This window comes from Ascaphus truei, chromosome 3 (assembly GCF_040206685.1).
Source record: "Ascaphus truei isolate aAscTru1 chromosome 3, aAscTru1.hap1, whole genome shotgun sequence".
Taxonomy (NCBI): Eukaryota; Metazoa; Chordata; class Amphibia; order Anura; family Ascaphidae; genus Ascaphus; species Ascaphus truei.
In genome coordinates, this window is record NC_134485.1 from 102,020,268 (window position 1) to 102,039,997 (window position 19,730).

Sequence of the window (19,730 nt, forward strand, 5' to 3'; positions counted from 1 at the left end):
GGGGAGAGAGGTGACCAGGGGGGAGAGAGGTGAGCAGGGCGGAGAGAGAGAGGTGAGGGGGGATAGAGGTGAGGGGGGAGAGAGAGAGGTGAGGGGGGAAGAGAGATAGGTGAGGGGGGAAGATAAAAGTGAGGGGGAAAGAGAGAGCTGAGGGGGGAGAGAGTTGAACAAGGGGAAGAGAGAGGTGAGCGGTGGGGGAGAGAGAGGTGAGCGGGGGGAGAAAGAGAGAGGCGAGGGTGGAGAGAGGTGAGGGGAGAAAAGAGGTGAGGGTAGAAAAGGGGTGAGGGGGAGAATTGGGGGGAATGGGGGGGAGGTGGGTGGAGGGGAGATGGGGAGAGAATTGGGGGGACAGTGATATTAACTACAACTAAATAAAAAGAAATACAAATTACCTTACTGTAGCACAGGCAATAATGTAGATGTGGTGAGAAATATTACTTTGTTGCAAGCAACAAAGTTACCAGTTTGGACATGGCAGCTTCTGACAGCACTAGCAGCTGTCAGAGAGTGAGAGAGGCTGCTTGTGCTGCCATGTTCAGTGTGCTCAGTGAGGAGAGGAGCGGAGGGGCTGCAGTTAAGTTTTAAACTTGCCTTTTTTTTTTCTCAGCGTGAGCCGCTGCATCTCTGCTTTGATGTGACTTGGCAAGTTGTCAAAAATTCCGGGCATTACTGAATGAATAATGCCCAGAATTCTGACTAATCAGAGAGCATGGATTTCAGTAATGCCCGGAATTTTACTGCTTTAGCCTATAATACTTATTATATCACTAATACTCTACACAACCTGGTGCATGGCTTTCTCTTAGTATATACAATTAATCTCATATTCACTTTAGAACTTTTATTGCTATCCTGATTTGTACTACCCAGCTCCTGTGTTAGATTGCTGCCAGGGTGGCACTGAGTGTGCAGGTGCTCATCCGTGGCAGCACAAGCGGCAAATTCAAATTTGCTTGCCTGGCAAGCAGCTAAGCACCACGCATGCTCAGGCGCTTGCTCACGCTAGGCACACACATTGCCGCAATGTGTTTCATGGCGGCCAGCATGTGTGCACCTGCCCGCTCAGTACCACCCTGGACAAAGCCTTATGTTCACTATACACCTTTGGTCAGGTGTTTATCTACCTCTGCGCAGCAGCTATCTACTTGTTCTCTATCAGCTATCTGCAGGGATATACTGCGTTAGATTACCCTAAGTCTAGAGATCATTTGTATATAGACCCTGTAGGCTCACTGTCGTCCTACAGCCTCCTACACACCAATACTTAGACCCTGGCACTTCTCTTGCTGCTGTTTCAGGGTCAGTAGAGTGTCGATCGTCATCATTTTCCTCTATTATTTTAATTCAGTTCTATTAAAGTGTTTTCAATAGTATCGTCATATCAGTAAACACACAATCACAGCAAGCTCAAGAACCCCAAAACCCACCACATTTATACAGCATATATATATATATATATATATATATATATATATATATATATATATATATATATATATGTCAAAAAGGAGTGCTAATGAGCGTGGCCAAATGTGTACAGCAAAAGACAGAAATGCCCAATGCTACATCCAATGTGACAAAATACATACTACAATACTTCAGTGCTAATATTCTCATGAGTAAGGGTCATTTAGTTAAACCCTTTGGCCAAAGTGTTTTAAGGCTGCAGCCATGTCACGGCATAACTAGTTTTGCAGGTCCTTATACTCTGGTAAAAATTATTATTTTCTTCTGCTGGAGGGAGAATGACAACATTGGATCTGTCATACTCAGGAACATGAAAAATCTACTACTTGATAAGTGGGGCTTGAGCTTGCTGGGATTGTGTGTTTATTCATTTTGATGTTCAACTGGTATCAGTTGTTTGGAGGTTGGTGGCCCCTCCCCCCCAGGTTTTAAGCTCGCCCTGCCCCGTTTACCAAGTAGCCGTTTTTTATGTTCCTGTGTATAACAGATCCAATGTGGTCATTCTCCCTCCAGCTGAGGTAAATCAGAATTTTTTCAGGTAGTGTAAAACCCTTGTGTAGTGTCACCAAGAAACTACAGGTATAGGATTAACTATGATCCTAGTCTTTTAAGACTGATCTTTATTGTACTTACTACAAATTAACTTATATAACTAACCTTTTGGTTCAAAACTCATGGTCCTATAATAATAAAGTTGGCAGACATTAAACATACCCAGTTTCATACAAAATGAAAAAGAATAAAACAAGGTAGATTCTTATGTCATGTAGAAAGGAGTACTCTGGTGTACTGAAGATCAAAGAAATCCCTTAATGGTGCACTACCTGTGTACACCTGTAGTGCACCATTAAGGGATTTCTTTGATCTTCAGTACACCAGAGTACTCCCTTCTATATCCATTACTTCCCAGGTAGCACACACTGATTCTTTACATATCATTAAATCCAAAAGTCACGAAACAAGAGTCTCGAATTAGTGCTACAAAGCTGAAGCAGAATCAATGCAATAACAAAAAGTCAATCAGTAGAATTAAAATAGATTAATAGGGAATGCAATCCAGGTGCAAAGTGAGTATGAATGTGTGTTGAGCTGTTAACAGTGTAACTTCTGTAATCCAATGACTAAATGTACACAGTCCAGTAATCAAGAAAATAATGAGGTTTAAGCAACAAACACTGCTGGAGGGGAGGGTAGAGATTTGGTAGAAAGTCTTGGCAGTCTGGTATGAATTCAGGATGGCCTGAAACCACTACCTCCTCCGCAAACAGTCATAAATCATCCCTGCTGAGCCAGATAAAAAGCACAAGAACTTCACAGACAATGACATATGAGCAGTGTATGCTTGTGATGCAAAGCCGTACTTACTGCCCCTCTGAGAACCTGTAAACCCGACTTTGTTGGCGTGGGATCCAGATAGGATTTGCCGGTACAACAGGTAAGTTTATTTGCAGGAAGGAATCCCTTGCAACATCGGGGTCGCAAAAAAAGCTAGTCCTCTAGAATTCACAAGATACATAGTGAATATGCATCTTTGATTAGCTCCTTTGCTCTGTCTTGTTTACGTTTCTGTAGACATAGTTGTAGGTTGCTCTTAATCTGCTCAATTTGTAACAAATTTGTGAGGTGCATGTCTCTGCCGCAGAGAAAGGCCGCGCTTATAGTGACGGCGACAGCATTGCGACACTGACGTTACACTGTGGTTGCTGTAAAAATCAAATTGAAATTACTTTCAGCGATCGTGACCAAGCCGTCGTGCTTACTATGAGCGCGCACGACGGCGTCAATGCATTTTTTTTGACACGACATTGCGTCGCTGTCGCCGGACTAAAGTGCTGTGAGTTACCATTGCCTGCTTTTTGACAAAAGTACGCTACCCACAATACCCAACAAGCCAAGTACTGTATGTAGAAAAACACAAAAAATATATGTCTCATTATTTGGCATGACGCATCACTTTATTCTACTTTGGTTATGCATAGCAATAATTATTTGATGTATTAAAAGACATTTTAATTAAAATGTGATCTTACCAATACCCTATACATCCAGGTATTGGTAACTATGAAAACTTAACCCATTACCAATCAGTCAAATCTTTGTTAGTCCCAAGTAATATGTTTTTTAACGGTGCAAAGAGATACATTAGCTTGGACGCATATTTTTAGTAAGCCAGATAAAATGTAGGTATATCTAGGAGTGCCCCTATCTAAAGGATATATCGCTTTCCTCTTCCCCATTTCACTTGAGTTTTCTTGTGCAGTAACTAAGCTTGCTAGGAAGCTTAAATATTCTGGGTGAGCACAATACAGGTACAGTAGAGCGAGCTATTCCTATTTCCTTGGTGAAATGTGTTTTACTTCTGTCTATTATATCTTTGTGTAAGCACGAGACTTTTCTTCCATTAACACTTGTAAGATAAGAAGCTTACAATGGCAGATGGTGCTGGGGATAAAGTTATGAGGAATTCCATATGATTACAGATTTCCCTATTATGATGAATATGTACATTTTGCCTGATAGCTAGAGTAGGTAATGACGCTTCATGCATCTTTCATTTTGCGATAACAGGTGATCCACTCTGGTTCTTGCAGGTGGCTGGTTCTGGCAGTCTAGCTCACCTTTGTGAGAGGCTACAAAGAGACAATTCTGATGACATGTCTCTTTCTTCCATCAGAGATACACAGCAGTTATAAGCAGAGGTATTTGCTTACTGTTGTTTCCATCATTAAAAGACCAACTCCTGGTTTATCCTGTAGGGAATTTCTACTTAAATATACAGCCCACCCTGTGCCATCAATAAATATTGCTTTTGGGGAACAACAATCTCTGCTCCTAATGTAACTGGGGGTAGTGCAAGGAAGATGGAGCAACTTTTACATAAGTTGTCAGAAATGCAGCAGCAACAAATACTGACACTTCAATACCAACAGCAGCTGTAACAATATGAAGAGCAACAGCAGCAGTTTCTGTTTACAGCTTTAGTCCTCTGTTACGAAAGCTGTGTCGTAGAGAAGCATAAGGCTGAGATTATACCCAAAAATGCGTGCGGCATTTCGGTAGCAGCATGGCGGAACAAGAATTACCTTAGAACCAATAAAACTGCTTATACCGCAAGCGATGGTCGTGGTGCATCGTACTGCAAGGCGGGCGGCTTGGGAAGAGATTGAGAATTGTTTATTTTTTTTTGCGACAGCTCGGCGGCAGCGCTGGATGACGTCACAGAATAGCGCTGCCGCCTTGCAGCACTAGGTATAATCTCAGCCTTACTCTTAACCCATCAACATAAATCAGAAGTAAATTGGATCCTAAAGAAGACATTGAGGTTCTTCTACTTAATTTTGAGCATATAGCCAGAGAAACTTAACTGCAGCACTAGCAGGGCCGCCGAGTGCGGGTTCAGAACCCCGTGGGAAAAAAATTTGGGCCCCCCAGCAGCTCTTTTTTTCCTCACATAGCCGTTTCCTTGCTGCCGCCCTCCTTCTCAAATATTGCATCATGTTCCCATGGTAACGCAACATCCATGGCGTCATTTGACGCTGCGGTTCAGAAAGAGGAGGGCCACAGCAATGAGGCGGCCGCCATGGCCAAGTGCTTTCCTATCAGGCCCGATAGGCCCAAAAGCGCAGCAAATGTATATGTAGTCAGGCCCCCTTCTGGATCACAGGGCCTGGTCATTTGTACCGACTCCTCCCCTCCCTCGTCGGCCCTGCAGTCTACTAACAAACTGAAACTACAGCTGCGGCCGCTTTAATTTTAACACTCTCGGTTATTTTCCGGTGACTTTTTCAGAATGCCACGCGCTTGACCGCGTTCATGCCCCATTCATGCCGTATTCATGCCGCATTCATGCCGGACGTCACCCGCGCTTGATCTTTTTAATGAAAATGGTTCGGATTTAATTGGATGCAATTTTTCACGTATCCGCCAGGTGGCAGATATTCATGAATTGTAATGAATTCTAATATTTACACTACAGTACTGTACATGTGCTTCAGTAATGTGTTGACTTGCAGGTGTTTAAAAAATACCACAGTGGTTCATTGTGAATTGACCTTGGTACTGAAGAAGTTACAATACTGTATCAATTTAGGCGTTTCATATTAAAAACTAAATGCACAGTGTCTGGTGTTCTACAGTATTGTTCAGAGTTCCGAGATGAAATATGCAGAATGTTTGCAACCATACATTGGCCCTCCCTCTAACCTTTTATGTGCCACTGTGTTTTCAATGTTTTCATTATTGTTGTGGCACAATAATGCCATTTTAAATTGGCAGCATTAGTCAGAAGTGCCACAAATGTAAAATGTTCGTCCTTTCTATCCCTATCCTTTATGGGTTAATTGTTTTGTTGTATGGTACATTGGGCCAAAAGATAAAAGCATTAGTTATTTTGCCACACTATACTGTATGCACGAGGAACATGTGCTAAGCTCTGACGGGGTCAGCACATACCATATGCGTTTACAAATACAAAATAGGCAGGGTTAAGTTTGCAACTGGCTGATATGCTTAGTTAATCATTGTATGCCTATACATCTCTAGGTATAAAACAGCTTACACAGATAAAGAACAGCAGAACTGTTGTAAACCACAACAATATGAACTCTTCAGAAGATCTCGACTATCCAAAGCAAATCCTTGAATATATGGATGGCTTTTTTATCTCTAAGGTAAGAAATAAACCTCTTCCTAAACTAGGATTATTCTATGCAGCTGATGTTATAAATTACTGTTAATACATACACACGAGTATATGTTATCATGAACCACTGTTACTTGCAACATTTTGATCTAATTGGATGGCTTTAAACAATTTAGTGTGACAGGTAAAAAGCTTGTGAAATTTGTCATTGTTAGTTTCAACAGAATGAGAAATGACGCTACTACATACAGGGCCGGCCCAGGACTAGAGTTACGACAGGGGCCCCCCATGTCAGTAGTCTTGGAAGCCCCTCCATTTCACAAATTGCGACCCCCCCCTCTTCCCATGTATTTCTCTGCCCTCCGTCTCACTCTTACCCACTCTCTTCCACACTCACTCCCACCCCTGACTCCCTCTCTTACACCCCCTCACCCCTCTCAGTCTCCCCCATCCCTCCATCAATTACCCCAATCTCACTCAATCCTGCTCGCTCAATTATTCCCTCCTAGCCCCACACACACAATCGTTCCCACAAAATACATACAAAAAACTTCCCACCCACCAAAAACATACAACACCTCCCATCCCCCAAATACATAAAAAAAAACACAAATCAAATACATACAAAAAACCACTTCACCCCTCAAATACATTTAAAAAAACCATCCCCTAAATATATATTAAAAAACACCCCACCCGCCAAATACATACAAACAAACAAACAAAACCTCATCCCCAAATACATACAAAACACACCCTCACCCCCCAAACACATACAAAAAACACCCTCCAATACATATAAACATACTGAAAACCACCCACCTGCAAATATATCTAAAAAAAACATCCCAGCCCCAAATACATACAACCCCCGCCCAAAAATACATACATTCCACCCCCCAAATAAGTACAAACTTACCTACCTTGGGGATGGTCTCAAGCCTCTGCCGTCCCGGCTCAGCCTCAGCTTCTGTAGGCCTCTTGCTGGGCTTCCCTCTCTCCCACGCTGTGTGTGGGCCTTGCTCCCTCCCTGACTGTCCTGCCCGGCCTTTTCTCCCATGCCGGTGCTCATGCCAATGTCAGAGAGAGGCCCTGCGCATGCCAATGCCAGAGAGAGGCCCTGCGTGGGACAGGGAGGGAGACAAGCAGCAGAGGGGAGCCGTGGCCCGGCGGACCAGACAAAGCAGTTGACTTCTTGGCCCAGCTGCCGGTACTCTCATTGCCACCAGGCCCCAGATCTCCCCAGCATCACGCCACCATCACTGACACTGTCCCCCACCAAACCTATGAAGCCGGTGCGTGCTCAGCCTATTTTATCATGCCTGTACGCACCCGAAGCTGGGCCCAGCTTTCTTCCGATGCGTGTCGACATCAGAGAGCACCGACGCAGGCCGGTCTCAGAGGCTCAGTGTGGGAAAGTGTTAGTGAGGAAGGCCTGCAGCTGGGGAGAGCTGGGGCCTTGCGACAACGAAGTTACTGGCAGCTGGGACCAAATTCCAACACTGGCCCCCCGCAGCCACCAAGCCCAGGACACTTGTCCGGCTCTGCCACTCTCAGAGGCTCTGACTATATAGTATCTAAAATTAGACTGAGGTGAGGAGGAGGGGGACTATTTTAAACAAGAGGAATTACTCAACCATATCTTCAGAAACATATCACACCTGCTTTGATCTTTGTAGAATGGGAAGCCTCTGTCTATACATACAGGTTGAGCTTGATGCCAAGAGACCTCCCCTGGTACTGCAGTTTGGGATTTGGCGACTGTAAAAGGTGGTGCACATTTGCCAAATTCAATTCTATGTTCTGTTTTTAGCATCAAATACACTGATGTTGGGTAACATAAAGCTCTCTCTGAAATCCTTGTCCTCCCTATAATAAATGTAAAAAAATAACTTTACCAAGTTTAAGGTGGCATAACTTTCTGTCTTCTAAAGATCGGCACCTAAGATATTTCTTGAAGTAACTGTGTTCCAAAAAATTGTAAAATACATCACCAAACACTTAACTAAATCCAAAATTACTTTACTACAGGCATACCCCACATTAACGTACGCAATGGGATCGGAGCATGTATGTAAAGAGAAAATGTACTTAAATTGAAGCACTACTTTTTCCCACTTATTGTTGCATGTACTGTACTTCAATCATCATATAGGTGCATAACTGATGTAAATAACGCATTTGTAACAGGCTGTATAGTCTCCCTGCTTGCGCACAGCTTCAGCACAGGTCGGAACCTGGTATTGCTGTTCAGGACGTGCTGACAGGCGCATGCGTGAGCTGCCGTTTGCCTATTGGGCGATATGTCCTTACTCGCGAGTGTACTTAAAGTGAGTGTGCATAAACCGGGGTATACCTGTATATAGGTACAATGCTCAGTTTATTGAGAGTGCTAGATATGAAAGAAAATATTACTTAAAGTGATTCTTTTCTCTTGTAGACCATGTTTGCAGCATGTGAACTGGGAGTTTTTGATGTGTTGCATGAGTCAGATCTAGCCTTGTCTGCAGCAGCCGTCGCTGCTCGCTTGGGTACCAGTGTGGATGGGACAGATCGGCTGCTCAGTGCTTGTGTAGGATTAAAGCTCTTGAAAGCAGACATGAAAAATGAAGAAGGTAAAACCTGTTTTCTTGTAAACTATACAGTCTATTCGCATGCTTTGCAAGACTCATTTACTGTACAGTATATTAGGGGTTATTAGGGGTTAGTATACTTTGTTAATAAAAGGAAGACCAATGTACTTATGTGACCCATGCTTTTAATGACTTTCATAAAATGTATTTGCTGTAAACAAAAACCATCTCAAATACATACATAGAGAAATAGAAAACTTAATTACCAAATGCCAAACCCAAGGTGTGTTTGCCAATTCTAAGATTCAGTTTATACCAAAAAAACAAAAATTACCCCCCCCCCCCCCCCATGTTCTCCCCCTACACACAACACCAAGACACTTGTGGGTGAAAATAGGCACAGCATTTCTTTCACATTCTGATAAATTAAGAGGACCTTGCCAGCACACAAAAGTCTGTCTGTCTATCTGTCCCAGAATAAAACCAGACAAGCCCAGTGGGCCAATCCAAATTCTATAACCAACATTCCATGACAGGACACCACCACTCCCTGATGTTCAGCATTAAGTATTAGTACTGCCTCTATTTCTATAAGGGGATAACACCAATATGTTGCATGTTAATACAGTAACCTTAATTGGTATAAACAAAATCATAGAATTGGCAAACACACCTTGGGTTTGGCATTTGGTTATTAAGTTTTCTATTTCTCAGTGTATTGTTGGTCTGGGCACAAGCCCAGTGTTATTCTTTGCAATCTCGAACTCTCATTTTTTGTACGTTGACGTATTATTTTAAACTGTAGAACATTGCCATTAATCCAGAATTGCATACATACAAAGGGCATGTCATCCCTGTTCCATAAAAGCTTTACAATATAACCTTCTACCTTACTACTTCCTGCCTAATAAACAATTGTAATGACCCTAGCGCTCAACCTAATACTCAGATATTAATTAACAGGATGCAATAGGAATATACTGATATTGATTTACAAGTTAGGTCTCAAAAGTGGGACTTGAAAAGATCCTATGTATAGCACACTCTGTGGAATATAATATATAGACTAGTAGTCCATGAGATATCAATATCTCCACAAGGGGGCAAATGACCATAGGCTGAATTAACAACGATATATATATGATGCAGAGGTATCAGTACCGTGTTTGCCGACCTTTAATAATCAAAAAAGAATAGACGATATCGTTCTGTGGCTAACGAAATGCTTTTATTCTTGCAAGCTTTCGAGATACACTGATCTCTTCTTCTTTTGTTTAGCCCCTGTCCCGTCTCACATATATATATATAAACTAACACAAACAAAGAGAAGCGCTAAATTGTGAAACTAAACCAGGTGTTACTAGAAATATGTGCATGTACAGTATTGTTAATAAATGAATATTGAATAATCAAGATAAATCGTGCAACACCAATATATATATATCAAAATATAATAAGTGTAATAAAACCAAACACGTAAAGTTTGCAGATGAAAAGTCCAGATCAGGAACCAGTCTGTATGGGGAGGCAAAGCTTCTTGATATGATCTCGCCAGATCACAGATATCTACAAAATACAAAGAAAAAGAAGTGCCAGCTCCATAGCATAATACTGTAAAAATCGAGGAAATCTTTATTTAAGCATAGAGTAGTCACCAGGACCTATACTCACATGGTGGGTAAAAACACAATCATTTGAGACAATCTGTGACAGCAGTGGGTCAGCGCAGCTGGATGGACAGACAGGTTGCCAGGAACAGTGGGTTAAAAGAAAGTCACTAATCGTGACGAAAATGTGTTGGTGTGTGATGTCAGCACGCGGTTACGCGCAAACGAGAGGTGGAGCTAGGCCAGGACCGAAGTTTGGTGTGTTACTATCAGGAAGTTTTGCAGTCTCACAGCTACCTCTTCCCTCTGCTCCTCGTGGTGCCGCCATTGTTGTGAGGCACATTGATTCACAGCAGCCTTGTTTACCAGCTGCTGCTGATGAGAACGCAGCGAGGAGATATCTTATCATCAAAGGAGGACGTGCCACTTCACACTCCACAAGCTGGAGGGAGCAACATTGTGCTGCATAGATCATCACTGCATTAGAGGTATTCTGTGGACTGTTCTCCCACACTGACTATTGACTTTTTTATCCACTGTTCCTGGCCACCTGTCCATTCATCTGCGCTGACCCACTGCTGTCACAGATTGTCTCAAATGATTGTGTTTTTACCCACCATGTGAGTATAGGACCTGGTGACTACTCTATGCTTAAATAAAGATTTCCTCGATTTTTACAGTATTATGCTATGGAGCTGGTGCATTTTTTTCTTTGTTTTTTATATATATATGTATATGTAGCGCACTTTCCCCCACCCTATGGGAGATATGGCAGCTACCGTGTATGTGTGGTGCAATACCTGTGGCTCACAGAAGGCCAGAACCTCTGTGCTGGGAGCCTGGGGTGTACCTGATTTATCTGGTGACAGCACCGCCACCTGCAAGGGATCCCAACTTGGTGGGATAAGCCCCTTACAGGAACAATACCAATAATACACACACAAGTATATACCAACAATCTTTACTGAACACACTAACAGAACCCTGTGCCACACAGTAGAATAGGCCCAACCCAGTACCACCAATGAGTGTTCCAAAGTACATAGGGTGCTTAGCACCAATACACTGATGTCCTTTTCCCACAATGTCAGGGCCACCCAAAAGTGTTGGTGATAGCACTATCCGGTAAAGTGTTGGTGCACTTAGTTGGGTACCTGCCCGGGGCTCCACCACCCGGGTAATGCAGATTAACAAAGGGGATCATTCTGATCCAACATTGTCGTCCGCCTCTGCGTGGGGTGTATTCCAGCATGGATAATATCCAGCAGTGGGATTCAGCCGGTTCGCACTGGTTCGTGCGAACTTGTTCCTAAATTTTCCTCCGTTCGCAGAACCGGTGGGAGAAGGGAGAGAGCAGAGCTTCTGCTAAGGGGCTGGGCAGCTTGTGCCATCCTGATTGGCTGCTTCTGTGTAATGCAGCCAATCAGGAGGAGATGGCAGGAGCCTGGGGGTAGGGCCAAAGAGCAGAAAAAAAGCGTGCAGCAGAGAGAGGTGAGGATGTGTCCTGCGTGTGTCTCCTGCCTGTGTGCTGTGTGCTGTGTGCTGTGTGCTGTGTGCTGTGTCTCCTGCCTGTGTGCTGTGTCTCCTGCCTGTGTGCTGTGTCTCCTGCCTGTGTCCTGTGTGCTGTGTGCTGTGTCTCCTGCCTGTGTGCTGTGTCTGTGTGCTGTGTCTCCTGCCTGTGTCCTGTGTGCTGTGTGCTGTGTCTCCTGCCTGTGTGCTGTGTCTGTGTGCTGTGTCTCCTGCCTGTGTCCTGTGTGCTGTGTGCTGTGTGCTGTGTGCTGTATCTCCTGCCTGTGTGCTGTGTGCTGTGTCTCCTGCCTGTGTCTGTGTGTTGTGTGTCTCCTGACTGTCTGTCTCCTGCCTGTGTCCTGTTTGCACTTTTTGTAGGCTGCACTTATTTGCTGTGGTTCCCTATGGTCTGTCTTCTCCCCCTCCTGGTCTCTCTGCTCCACCCCCCTCTCTCTCACCCCTGAGAGATGTGAGGGGGTCAGGGAGAGATGTCAGGGGAGGGGGGGCTAGGAGAGATGTGAGGGGGGGGCTGGGAGAGATGTGAGGGGGGCTGGGAGAGATGTGAGGGGGGGGCTGGAAGAGATGTGAGGGGGGGCTGGAAAAGATGTGAGGGGGAGGTGGGAGAGATGTGAGGGGGAGCTGAGGGAGATGTGAGGAGGGGCTGGGGAGATGTGTGAGGGAGCTGGGGGAGATGTGTCTGGGTGGGATGTGAGGGGGGCTGGGTGAGATGTGAGGGGGGCTGGGGGAGATGTGAGGGGGGGGCTGGAAGATATGTGAGGGGGAGCTGAGGGAGATATGTGGAGGGCTGGGGGAGATGTGTGAGGGGGCTATGTGAGATGTGTCTGGGAGAGATGTGTGAGGGGGCTATGTGAGATGTGTCTGGGAGAGGTGTGGGGGGCTGGGAGAGATGTGAGGTGGCTATGTGAGGTGTCTGGGGGAGATGTGAGGGGGGCAGGGAGAGATGTGAGGGGGAGCTGGGGGAGATGTATGGGGGGACTGGGGAGGATGTGAGGGGACTATGTGAGATGTGTCTGGGAGAGATGTGGGTGGGCAGGGAGAGATGTGAGGGGGAGCTGGGGGAGATGTGAGGGGGAGCTGGGGGAGATGTGAGGGGGAGCTGGAGGAGATGTGTGAGGGGGTCTGGAGGAGATGTGTGAAGGGGCTATGTGAGATGTGTCTGGGAGAGATGTTGGGGGGCTGGGAGAGATGTGAGATGTGTCTGGGTGAGATGTGAAGGGGTCTGGGGGAGATGTGAGAGGGGGCTGGGGGAGATTTGAGGGGGAGCTGGGGGAGATGTGAGGGGGAGATGTGAGCGGGAGCTGAGGGAGATATGTGGGGGGGCTGGGGGAGATGTGTGAGGGGGCTATATGAGATGTGTCTGGGAGAGGTGTGGGGGGGCTGGGAGAGATGTGAGGTGGCTATGTGAGATGTGTCTGGGGGAGATGTGAGGGGGGCTGGGGGAGATGTGAGGGGGGGCTGGGGGAGATGTGAGGGGGGCTGGAGGAGATGTGAGGGAAGTTGGGGGAGATGTGAGGGGGCGCTGGGGAGATATATGGGGGGACTGGGGGAGATTTGAGGGGGCTATGTGAGATGTGTCTGGGTGAGATGTGAGGGGGGCTGGGGGAGATGTGAGAGGGGGCTGGTGGAGATATTAGGGGGGGTTGGGGAGATCTGTGGGGGGCTGTGTTCTGTGTGTGTCCTGCCTGCCTGTGTCTGTGTCCTGTGCAGTTTGCCTGCTTGTGTAGTTTGCATGTGTCAATTTGTATTTGCACTGGTTGCAGGTTGCACTTATTTTCACTGGTTCCCCCTGGTCTCTCTACCCCCCCCCCCCCAACCTGGTCTCTCTAACACCCCCCCCCCCTGGTGTCTCTGCCCCTCTGGTCTCTCCCTCCCTGGTCTCTCTCTTCCCCCGTCTCTCTCTGTCACTCCCCCGTGTCTATCTGTCTCTCCCCAGTCTCTCTCTGTCTCTCCCCCCAGTCTCTCTCTGTCTCTCCCCCCAGTCTCTCTCTTGCTCTCCCCCATCTCTCTTTCTCTCCCCCGTCTCTCTCTCCCCGTTTCTCTCTCTCTCCCCCCCTCTCTCCCCCCCCCCCCCACATCTCTCTTTCTCCCCTCCCCTCTTTCTCCACCCCAATCTCTCGTTCTCCCCCCCACATCTCTCTTTCTCCCCCCAAATCTCTCTTTCTCCCCCCCTCACATCTCTCTTTCTCCCCCCCCCACATCTCTCTTTCTCCCCCCTCACATCTCTTTCCCCCACATCTCTTTTCCCCCCACATCTCTTTCCCCCCACATCTCTTCCCATCCCCACATCTCTTTCCCCCTCCACATCTCTCTTTCCCCCCTCCACATCTCTCTTTCCCCCCTCCACATCTCTCTTTCCCCCCTCCACATCTCTCTTTCCCCCCTCCACATCTCTCTTTCCCCCTCCACATCTCTCTTTCCCCCGTCCACTTCTCTCTTTTCCTCCTCCATATCTCTCTTTCCCTCCTCCACATCTCTCTTCCCCCCCTCTTCTTCCCCCCTTTTCTTCTTCCCCCCTCTTCTTATTCCCCCTCTTCTTCTTCCCCCGTCTTCTTCTTCCCCACCCCTGTTCTTCTTCCCCCCCTCTTCTTCTTCCCCACCCCTGTTCTTCTTCCCCCCCGTCTTCTTCCCCCCCCCCTCCATGAGAGAGAACCTGTTGCTAAAATTTTTGAATCCCACCGCTGATAATATCACCATTGAGTCTCTTACAACCAAGGTGCTCTGGTCCCAGACAACAGGCCACAATCACCATGTGGGGTCTTCCTCTGTGTCCTTGACACTACTCAGTAAATGGGGAAGCGTCCCTATATAGTGCCCTCCCTGAAGCTATCACAAGCTCACTTGAGTGGGGGCTATCTGGGACCTAAGCAGATTCTGTGGCCTAGTCTGAGTGCCACTGACACTCAGACCCTACCTTCCCTTTCTCTGTCCTAGCTCCGACTGACTAGCGTGGTTGAAGCGCACCAAGTGTATGAATCACTGTGCAGGGAAAAGCGGCAACCCTATTGGCTGTGCTGGCTCACATGATCGGCAGCCCTGGTGCATCATGGGGCATGTAGTTCCCTTGAGGACCTCTGATGTAATGGCCACCGCTTCTGCTGTGTCTCTGCGCATGCGCAAAGCACTCCAATGGCCGCCGAGGTCGGGAACAGGTCTGCGCATGCGCAATGAGTCTCCTGCACTGGTGCCAGTCCCAAAATGGCAGCCCCCGCTAGCCGAGTGCGCCGCAGAGCCTCCAGAGCACTCCCTGCTTATGGCCTCTGCCTTTCTGCCTAGCCGCCGGGTCTGCCGCTGACTCCGACTGCTCTCTTACCACGTGCCGCACTCCCGGAGGTAAGGTGGGGGCAACAGGAGCCCAGAAGGGAACATAGCCACATTCTCCCCTGGTTAAAAGACCAATGTCCCCACTTGGGAACATTGCACACAACCATCAACAGATATTCTATAATAAAAATGCATAACATGTATATACAACTTAACACACATTGCTATGAACATCACAATCACAGATTGGATTTTGCTCCGAGACCATTGCTGAGCCTCATAGTGGGGTGCCCCAAATGTATCGTAGGCTATCCAATTGGGATGGCGCCTTACTCTTTGGCTTCTCCGAAGCTCTTCCTCAACTCTCTCTGGAGAGAAGTACATGTAGTCTTGAGGCTCAGCCTCCCTCATGGGAGGTACAACTGTCTCTGAACTGTCTCTGGTTGGTATGAAACACGGACTACTTGGGTCCAGAGGAGGGCTCATTGGAGCCACCTTAGTCAGTGTCTGTGAACTGGGCCCATTACCCGGAGCTTCTTTGGGAAGTGCCCCTTGATTTTGTTCTGTACTACTACAGAGTCCTTCCATAGGATCCTCGCTTGATTCAATTACTGTCTCTGAATTATCGTCTCATCCGTCGGCCTCACCGGCCAATGGTGTAGTTTGTACTTCTGGATAGTCATCCCTCACTTGTGGGATTGGCAGGAGATGATTGTGGTGCCAGACTTTACCCGCCCATCCGCGCCTTTTATGTGGTAGACCGGGAAGCCCGGCATCTGTGATTCGACTTCATACACCCCATCACGCCATCGGTCAGCCAGATTGTGTTTGCCAGGGATCCCTAGATAGTCGAGGAGAACGGCGTCTCCGGGACGAATTTCCCAATGGCGGAACTTATGGTCATAGTGCCATTTGTTACCAGCGTTCAGATGAGCAGATGTTTTCTCTGCTAGTTGTAAGCTTGTTGTAGGCTGTCTTGGAGCCGCTCTACATACTTGAAGTGCGTCCTGTTGGGTACCCCATCGGTAGATACAGTAGAGGCAACGTTTATTCTAACATTTGCCGTAAACTAGCCGGGTTACATTCTGGGTATGTGCTGGGTATGTGCTGGGTATGTTCTGGGCTAGTTTGAGGCACGTTTAAGGCATTTCTGCATTGACTAACGACCCATAGGATTAACACAGCAGGGATCCCTGGCAGTCCAATTCAGTTTGAATGGGACTGCCAGGGACCCCCGCTGTTAATCTGATAGGCCATTAATCAATGCAGAAATGCTGGGGCTAGTTTATGGAAAGTTTAAGGCATGTATTCAGAATGTACCTGGGTGTTTCCTGGGTTTTTTGGGGAATTGCCACTGGTTTTTGTTCGAATAAGTGTTGCCTCTACTGTACCATCAGACGTACAGGATATCCACCGGTAACCGTGCTTCTCGCCCGAACATCAGAAAGTAGGGAGTGAATCCCGGTTATTCGTGGCGGGTGCAGTTATAGACATGAACCAAGGACTCCACGTGTTTACTCCACTTGCTCTTTTGAGAGCCTTTCAGGGTGCCGAGCATGTCAAACAGAGTTTGGTTGAACCTCTCCGGCAGAGCATCTCCCTCCGGATTGAAGGATTGTTCGGGTCTGCCGCTGATTTTGACGGCACTAACGCCACCCGCCGCAGTCCCGGAGGTAAGTGGGGGCAAGAGGAGACCAGAGGGGAACCTGGCCACATATAATATATACGTCCACATAGGACTAAAAAAAAAATAATACCATTTTAATAACATCAAAAATAACTACATGTGAACTAATATACAGTGTGCAAATTAAAATCTTCTATGGGGTGGTGATCTTGGATAAATGCAATCGGGTAAGTACTCTGACACCAGAATTAGGTATTAGTATAAGTATGGTATCAGAACAGTATATGTGTGTACAAATCAATATAATATATGGAACGGTGTGGGAGATTTGGCCATTACTACGGTGTATGGTACGTAAAACTGCTGGTAACAGGAGGACTGAGTCATCCGCCGATGGTAGCGGGGACACAGGACTAGGCTTCTGGGGTTCATACCCTACATATTTTTTAGCAGTGCAGCGACTCCATCTGCCATAGGCTCCAGGGAACTGACGATGATCTCCCAAGGTAGAACCGATGTACTTCTCCCCCTAGTAAGATCACACACTAGGCCGGAGGTATATGCAAACAGGAACGGTTTATTGTCTTCACTGTACAGCACAGTAACAAGGCAGGTTTCTGCCAATGCAGTCTCCCAACTACCACTGAATGATGGTCCCTAGACCTTCACTGCAGGCCAAGGGCACCCCCAGCAGACTCAGCTCTTCTCTGCCCCTCTAGCAGGGGCAGAAAACAGATGCAGCCACCAGTATCCGATCGATTGCCTGGGTAAAAACTAAGGCATCTCACAGTAAATGCCTCAACATTTTTGTGAGATTCGTAATGGCCCATCGGATTGAAAAATCAGGGGTCCCTGCAGTCCCATTCAGTTTGTATTCAGTTTGAATGGGACCGCAGGGACCCCCTGCTGTTTTAATCCGAAGGGCCATTAGGAATCTCACAGAAATGTTGAGGCATTTACTGTGAGATTGTCCCGGATATTCCAAGGCAAGTGATCTAATACTGGTGGGTGAATCGTATGGTACACACTCACTCAGGGAAGAGGACTGGAGAAGGCCCAATAATCAACCTCTCTAATGTGTGACCTGCCTTCCTCAAGTGGAGGAAGGCACTACTGAATTTGGGGCAGCACTGCCCTTAAGTACAGCCAGGAGGAGGGCACCCCGTCTGACTCATGACTGGTCATGCCCAGGCCTGATGTCACTACCTCCTGCTGTCACTCAAGTGCAGCTCCTTGGAGGGGGATAAGCTCATATCAACTACTGACAGCCTGATTGTACCATGGCTTACTGTCAGGAGGGAAGCAGACTAGTAGCCACAGATGGCATGGCTACATATAATTGAGGCAGCAACAGTATAGTATATGCATCAACAAATACAATTCCTAAAACAGACCATAATAACTTCAGCACATACAATCTAAACCATACTGTATATAGCAGATACTGGTATGGAAAATGATCTCTGATATATAGTAGACTATAAAGATGGCATATAAATAGGTGCCACAGTTGAAATATGTAATCTAACACAGGGCCAGCAGATCTATCCCCATAGGTAATAAAGGGAATGTGTATGTAGTGAGGTGGCTGATTCAGCCTAGTAGGCTGTGATACAAGCTGTGTTCCTGTACCAAGATGGCATTGCCGTGCTTCCAGACATCACCGTCGGGACGATGTTGTTTCCTCGACGCGTGTTTCACTTCACAAAGTCTGCATTTCACTTTAATAAATAGTGAGGGACCCACTTGCTCAGTGTCACGGTAAGGGGGTAACCAGGCCATCAGTAAAGGTATTAGGTCCGGCTGGCTACCTCTGAGCCATATTTGGGAGTTCAGCTCTTGGACGCATTTGTTGTACATGAAATGAATGGGATTGTGCAACAATAAAGAATGTATGTGTTGTGCTTTTCCAGGTTGCCAGCAAGCAGAGATTGCTGGCCTGTGAGTTTCAGGGGGATTTTTTTTTAGAGAAAGTCTTATCAGATTGTGCCTAGATAGTCGGGGTCCAGAGTTGTTGGCCACCCCAATAATGTCTCCTCTGAGATTTTGAGCGCCAAGACAGCAGCGGGAAATTTGAAATCGCAAAGAGATGTTCTGAAAGAAATAGCAGCGAGCCAGCTTCAGAAAATTCAGGTCGAAATATTTTCTAAGTCCAACTTTCGCGGCCACGTTCTGAGAATTGAACGTAGCGGTCGCGGCTGGGGATTGAAGCCAATCTGAGTTACAGGACGTTTGGGATTTACTCGTGGTCAAGTTATTTCAAGGCTCCGGAGCTCGTAAGTCCCGGTCAACTAAAAACTTTGTTTTACGTCCACAGAAGCTAGGAAAACCTAGTTTTGTAGCCCAGACCCAAGTATATGTGTTTTCTCTTGTATTTTGTAATCCACTGTGTGTAGTCTGTTTCTATGGAATAAATAACTATTTGTTTTATTTCTCGTTTTGCTCAATGAATGATCCTGATAAAAAGGTGTACATACCCGTGACACTCAGCCTTAGGAAGGAAAGCAGTCAGAGTGCACTAGGGTTATTTAAGTAGCACAGGGAAAAGGCATGTCTCTCCATAGACAGAGAGAGTGTAGAAACACTAGTAATATGCCCTCTCTCTAGACTTTCTATAATTTGGAATAATCATAAGAGCATACCAATGTACTGAGACTAGCGGGAAAGAAACTGTAAAGGGAATAACTTGATCTTATTGGGTTAAAAACTTGACTTTAATGATAAATATAAAATAAATGGGGCAAATTAAAAACACATTTATGGGCCTCGCGTAATTTAAGAACAGGCCACCACGGACTGGTGCCGGCCCCCTTACACAGTTTTCATCTCACTTTACCATATGCTATCCCTTCTCCTGCCATATCTGATCTATTATTTATTTCACCTTGAACCTAATCCTTTTTGGCTACCGGTCATTTGAACCCGCACTCATTCTCTCTGTGCGCTTATGGCTCTCATTTCTCCAGTATCCCATTCTGTCTGTAGTCTCTATTTTTATTTGCCCCAGGTTACTTTGCTACCTA

At 46.4% G+C, this 19,730-nt stretch overlaps 1 protein-coding gene across 1 annotated transcript in view; it reads left to right on the plus strand.

The window, feature by feature from the left end:
• The first annotated feature begins 2,781 nt into the window (after positions 1–2,781).
• The window catches only part of LOC142490658 (acetylserotonin O-methyltransferase-like), a 73,496-nt gene continuing 56,547 nt past the window's right edge, over positions 2,782–19,730 (plus strand). Inside the window, exons 1-3 of the mRNA XM_075593075.1 lie at positions 2,782–2,902; positions 6,010–6,137; positions 8,550–8,786. Of these exons, the coding sequence (XP_075449190.1) occupies positions 6,066–6,137; positions 8,550–8,786 (309 nt within the window). The 5' untranslated portion in view covers positions 2,782–2,902; positions 6,010–6,065. The remainder of the gene's footprint in view (positions 2,903–6,009; positions 6,138–8,549; positions 8,787–19,730) is intronic.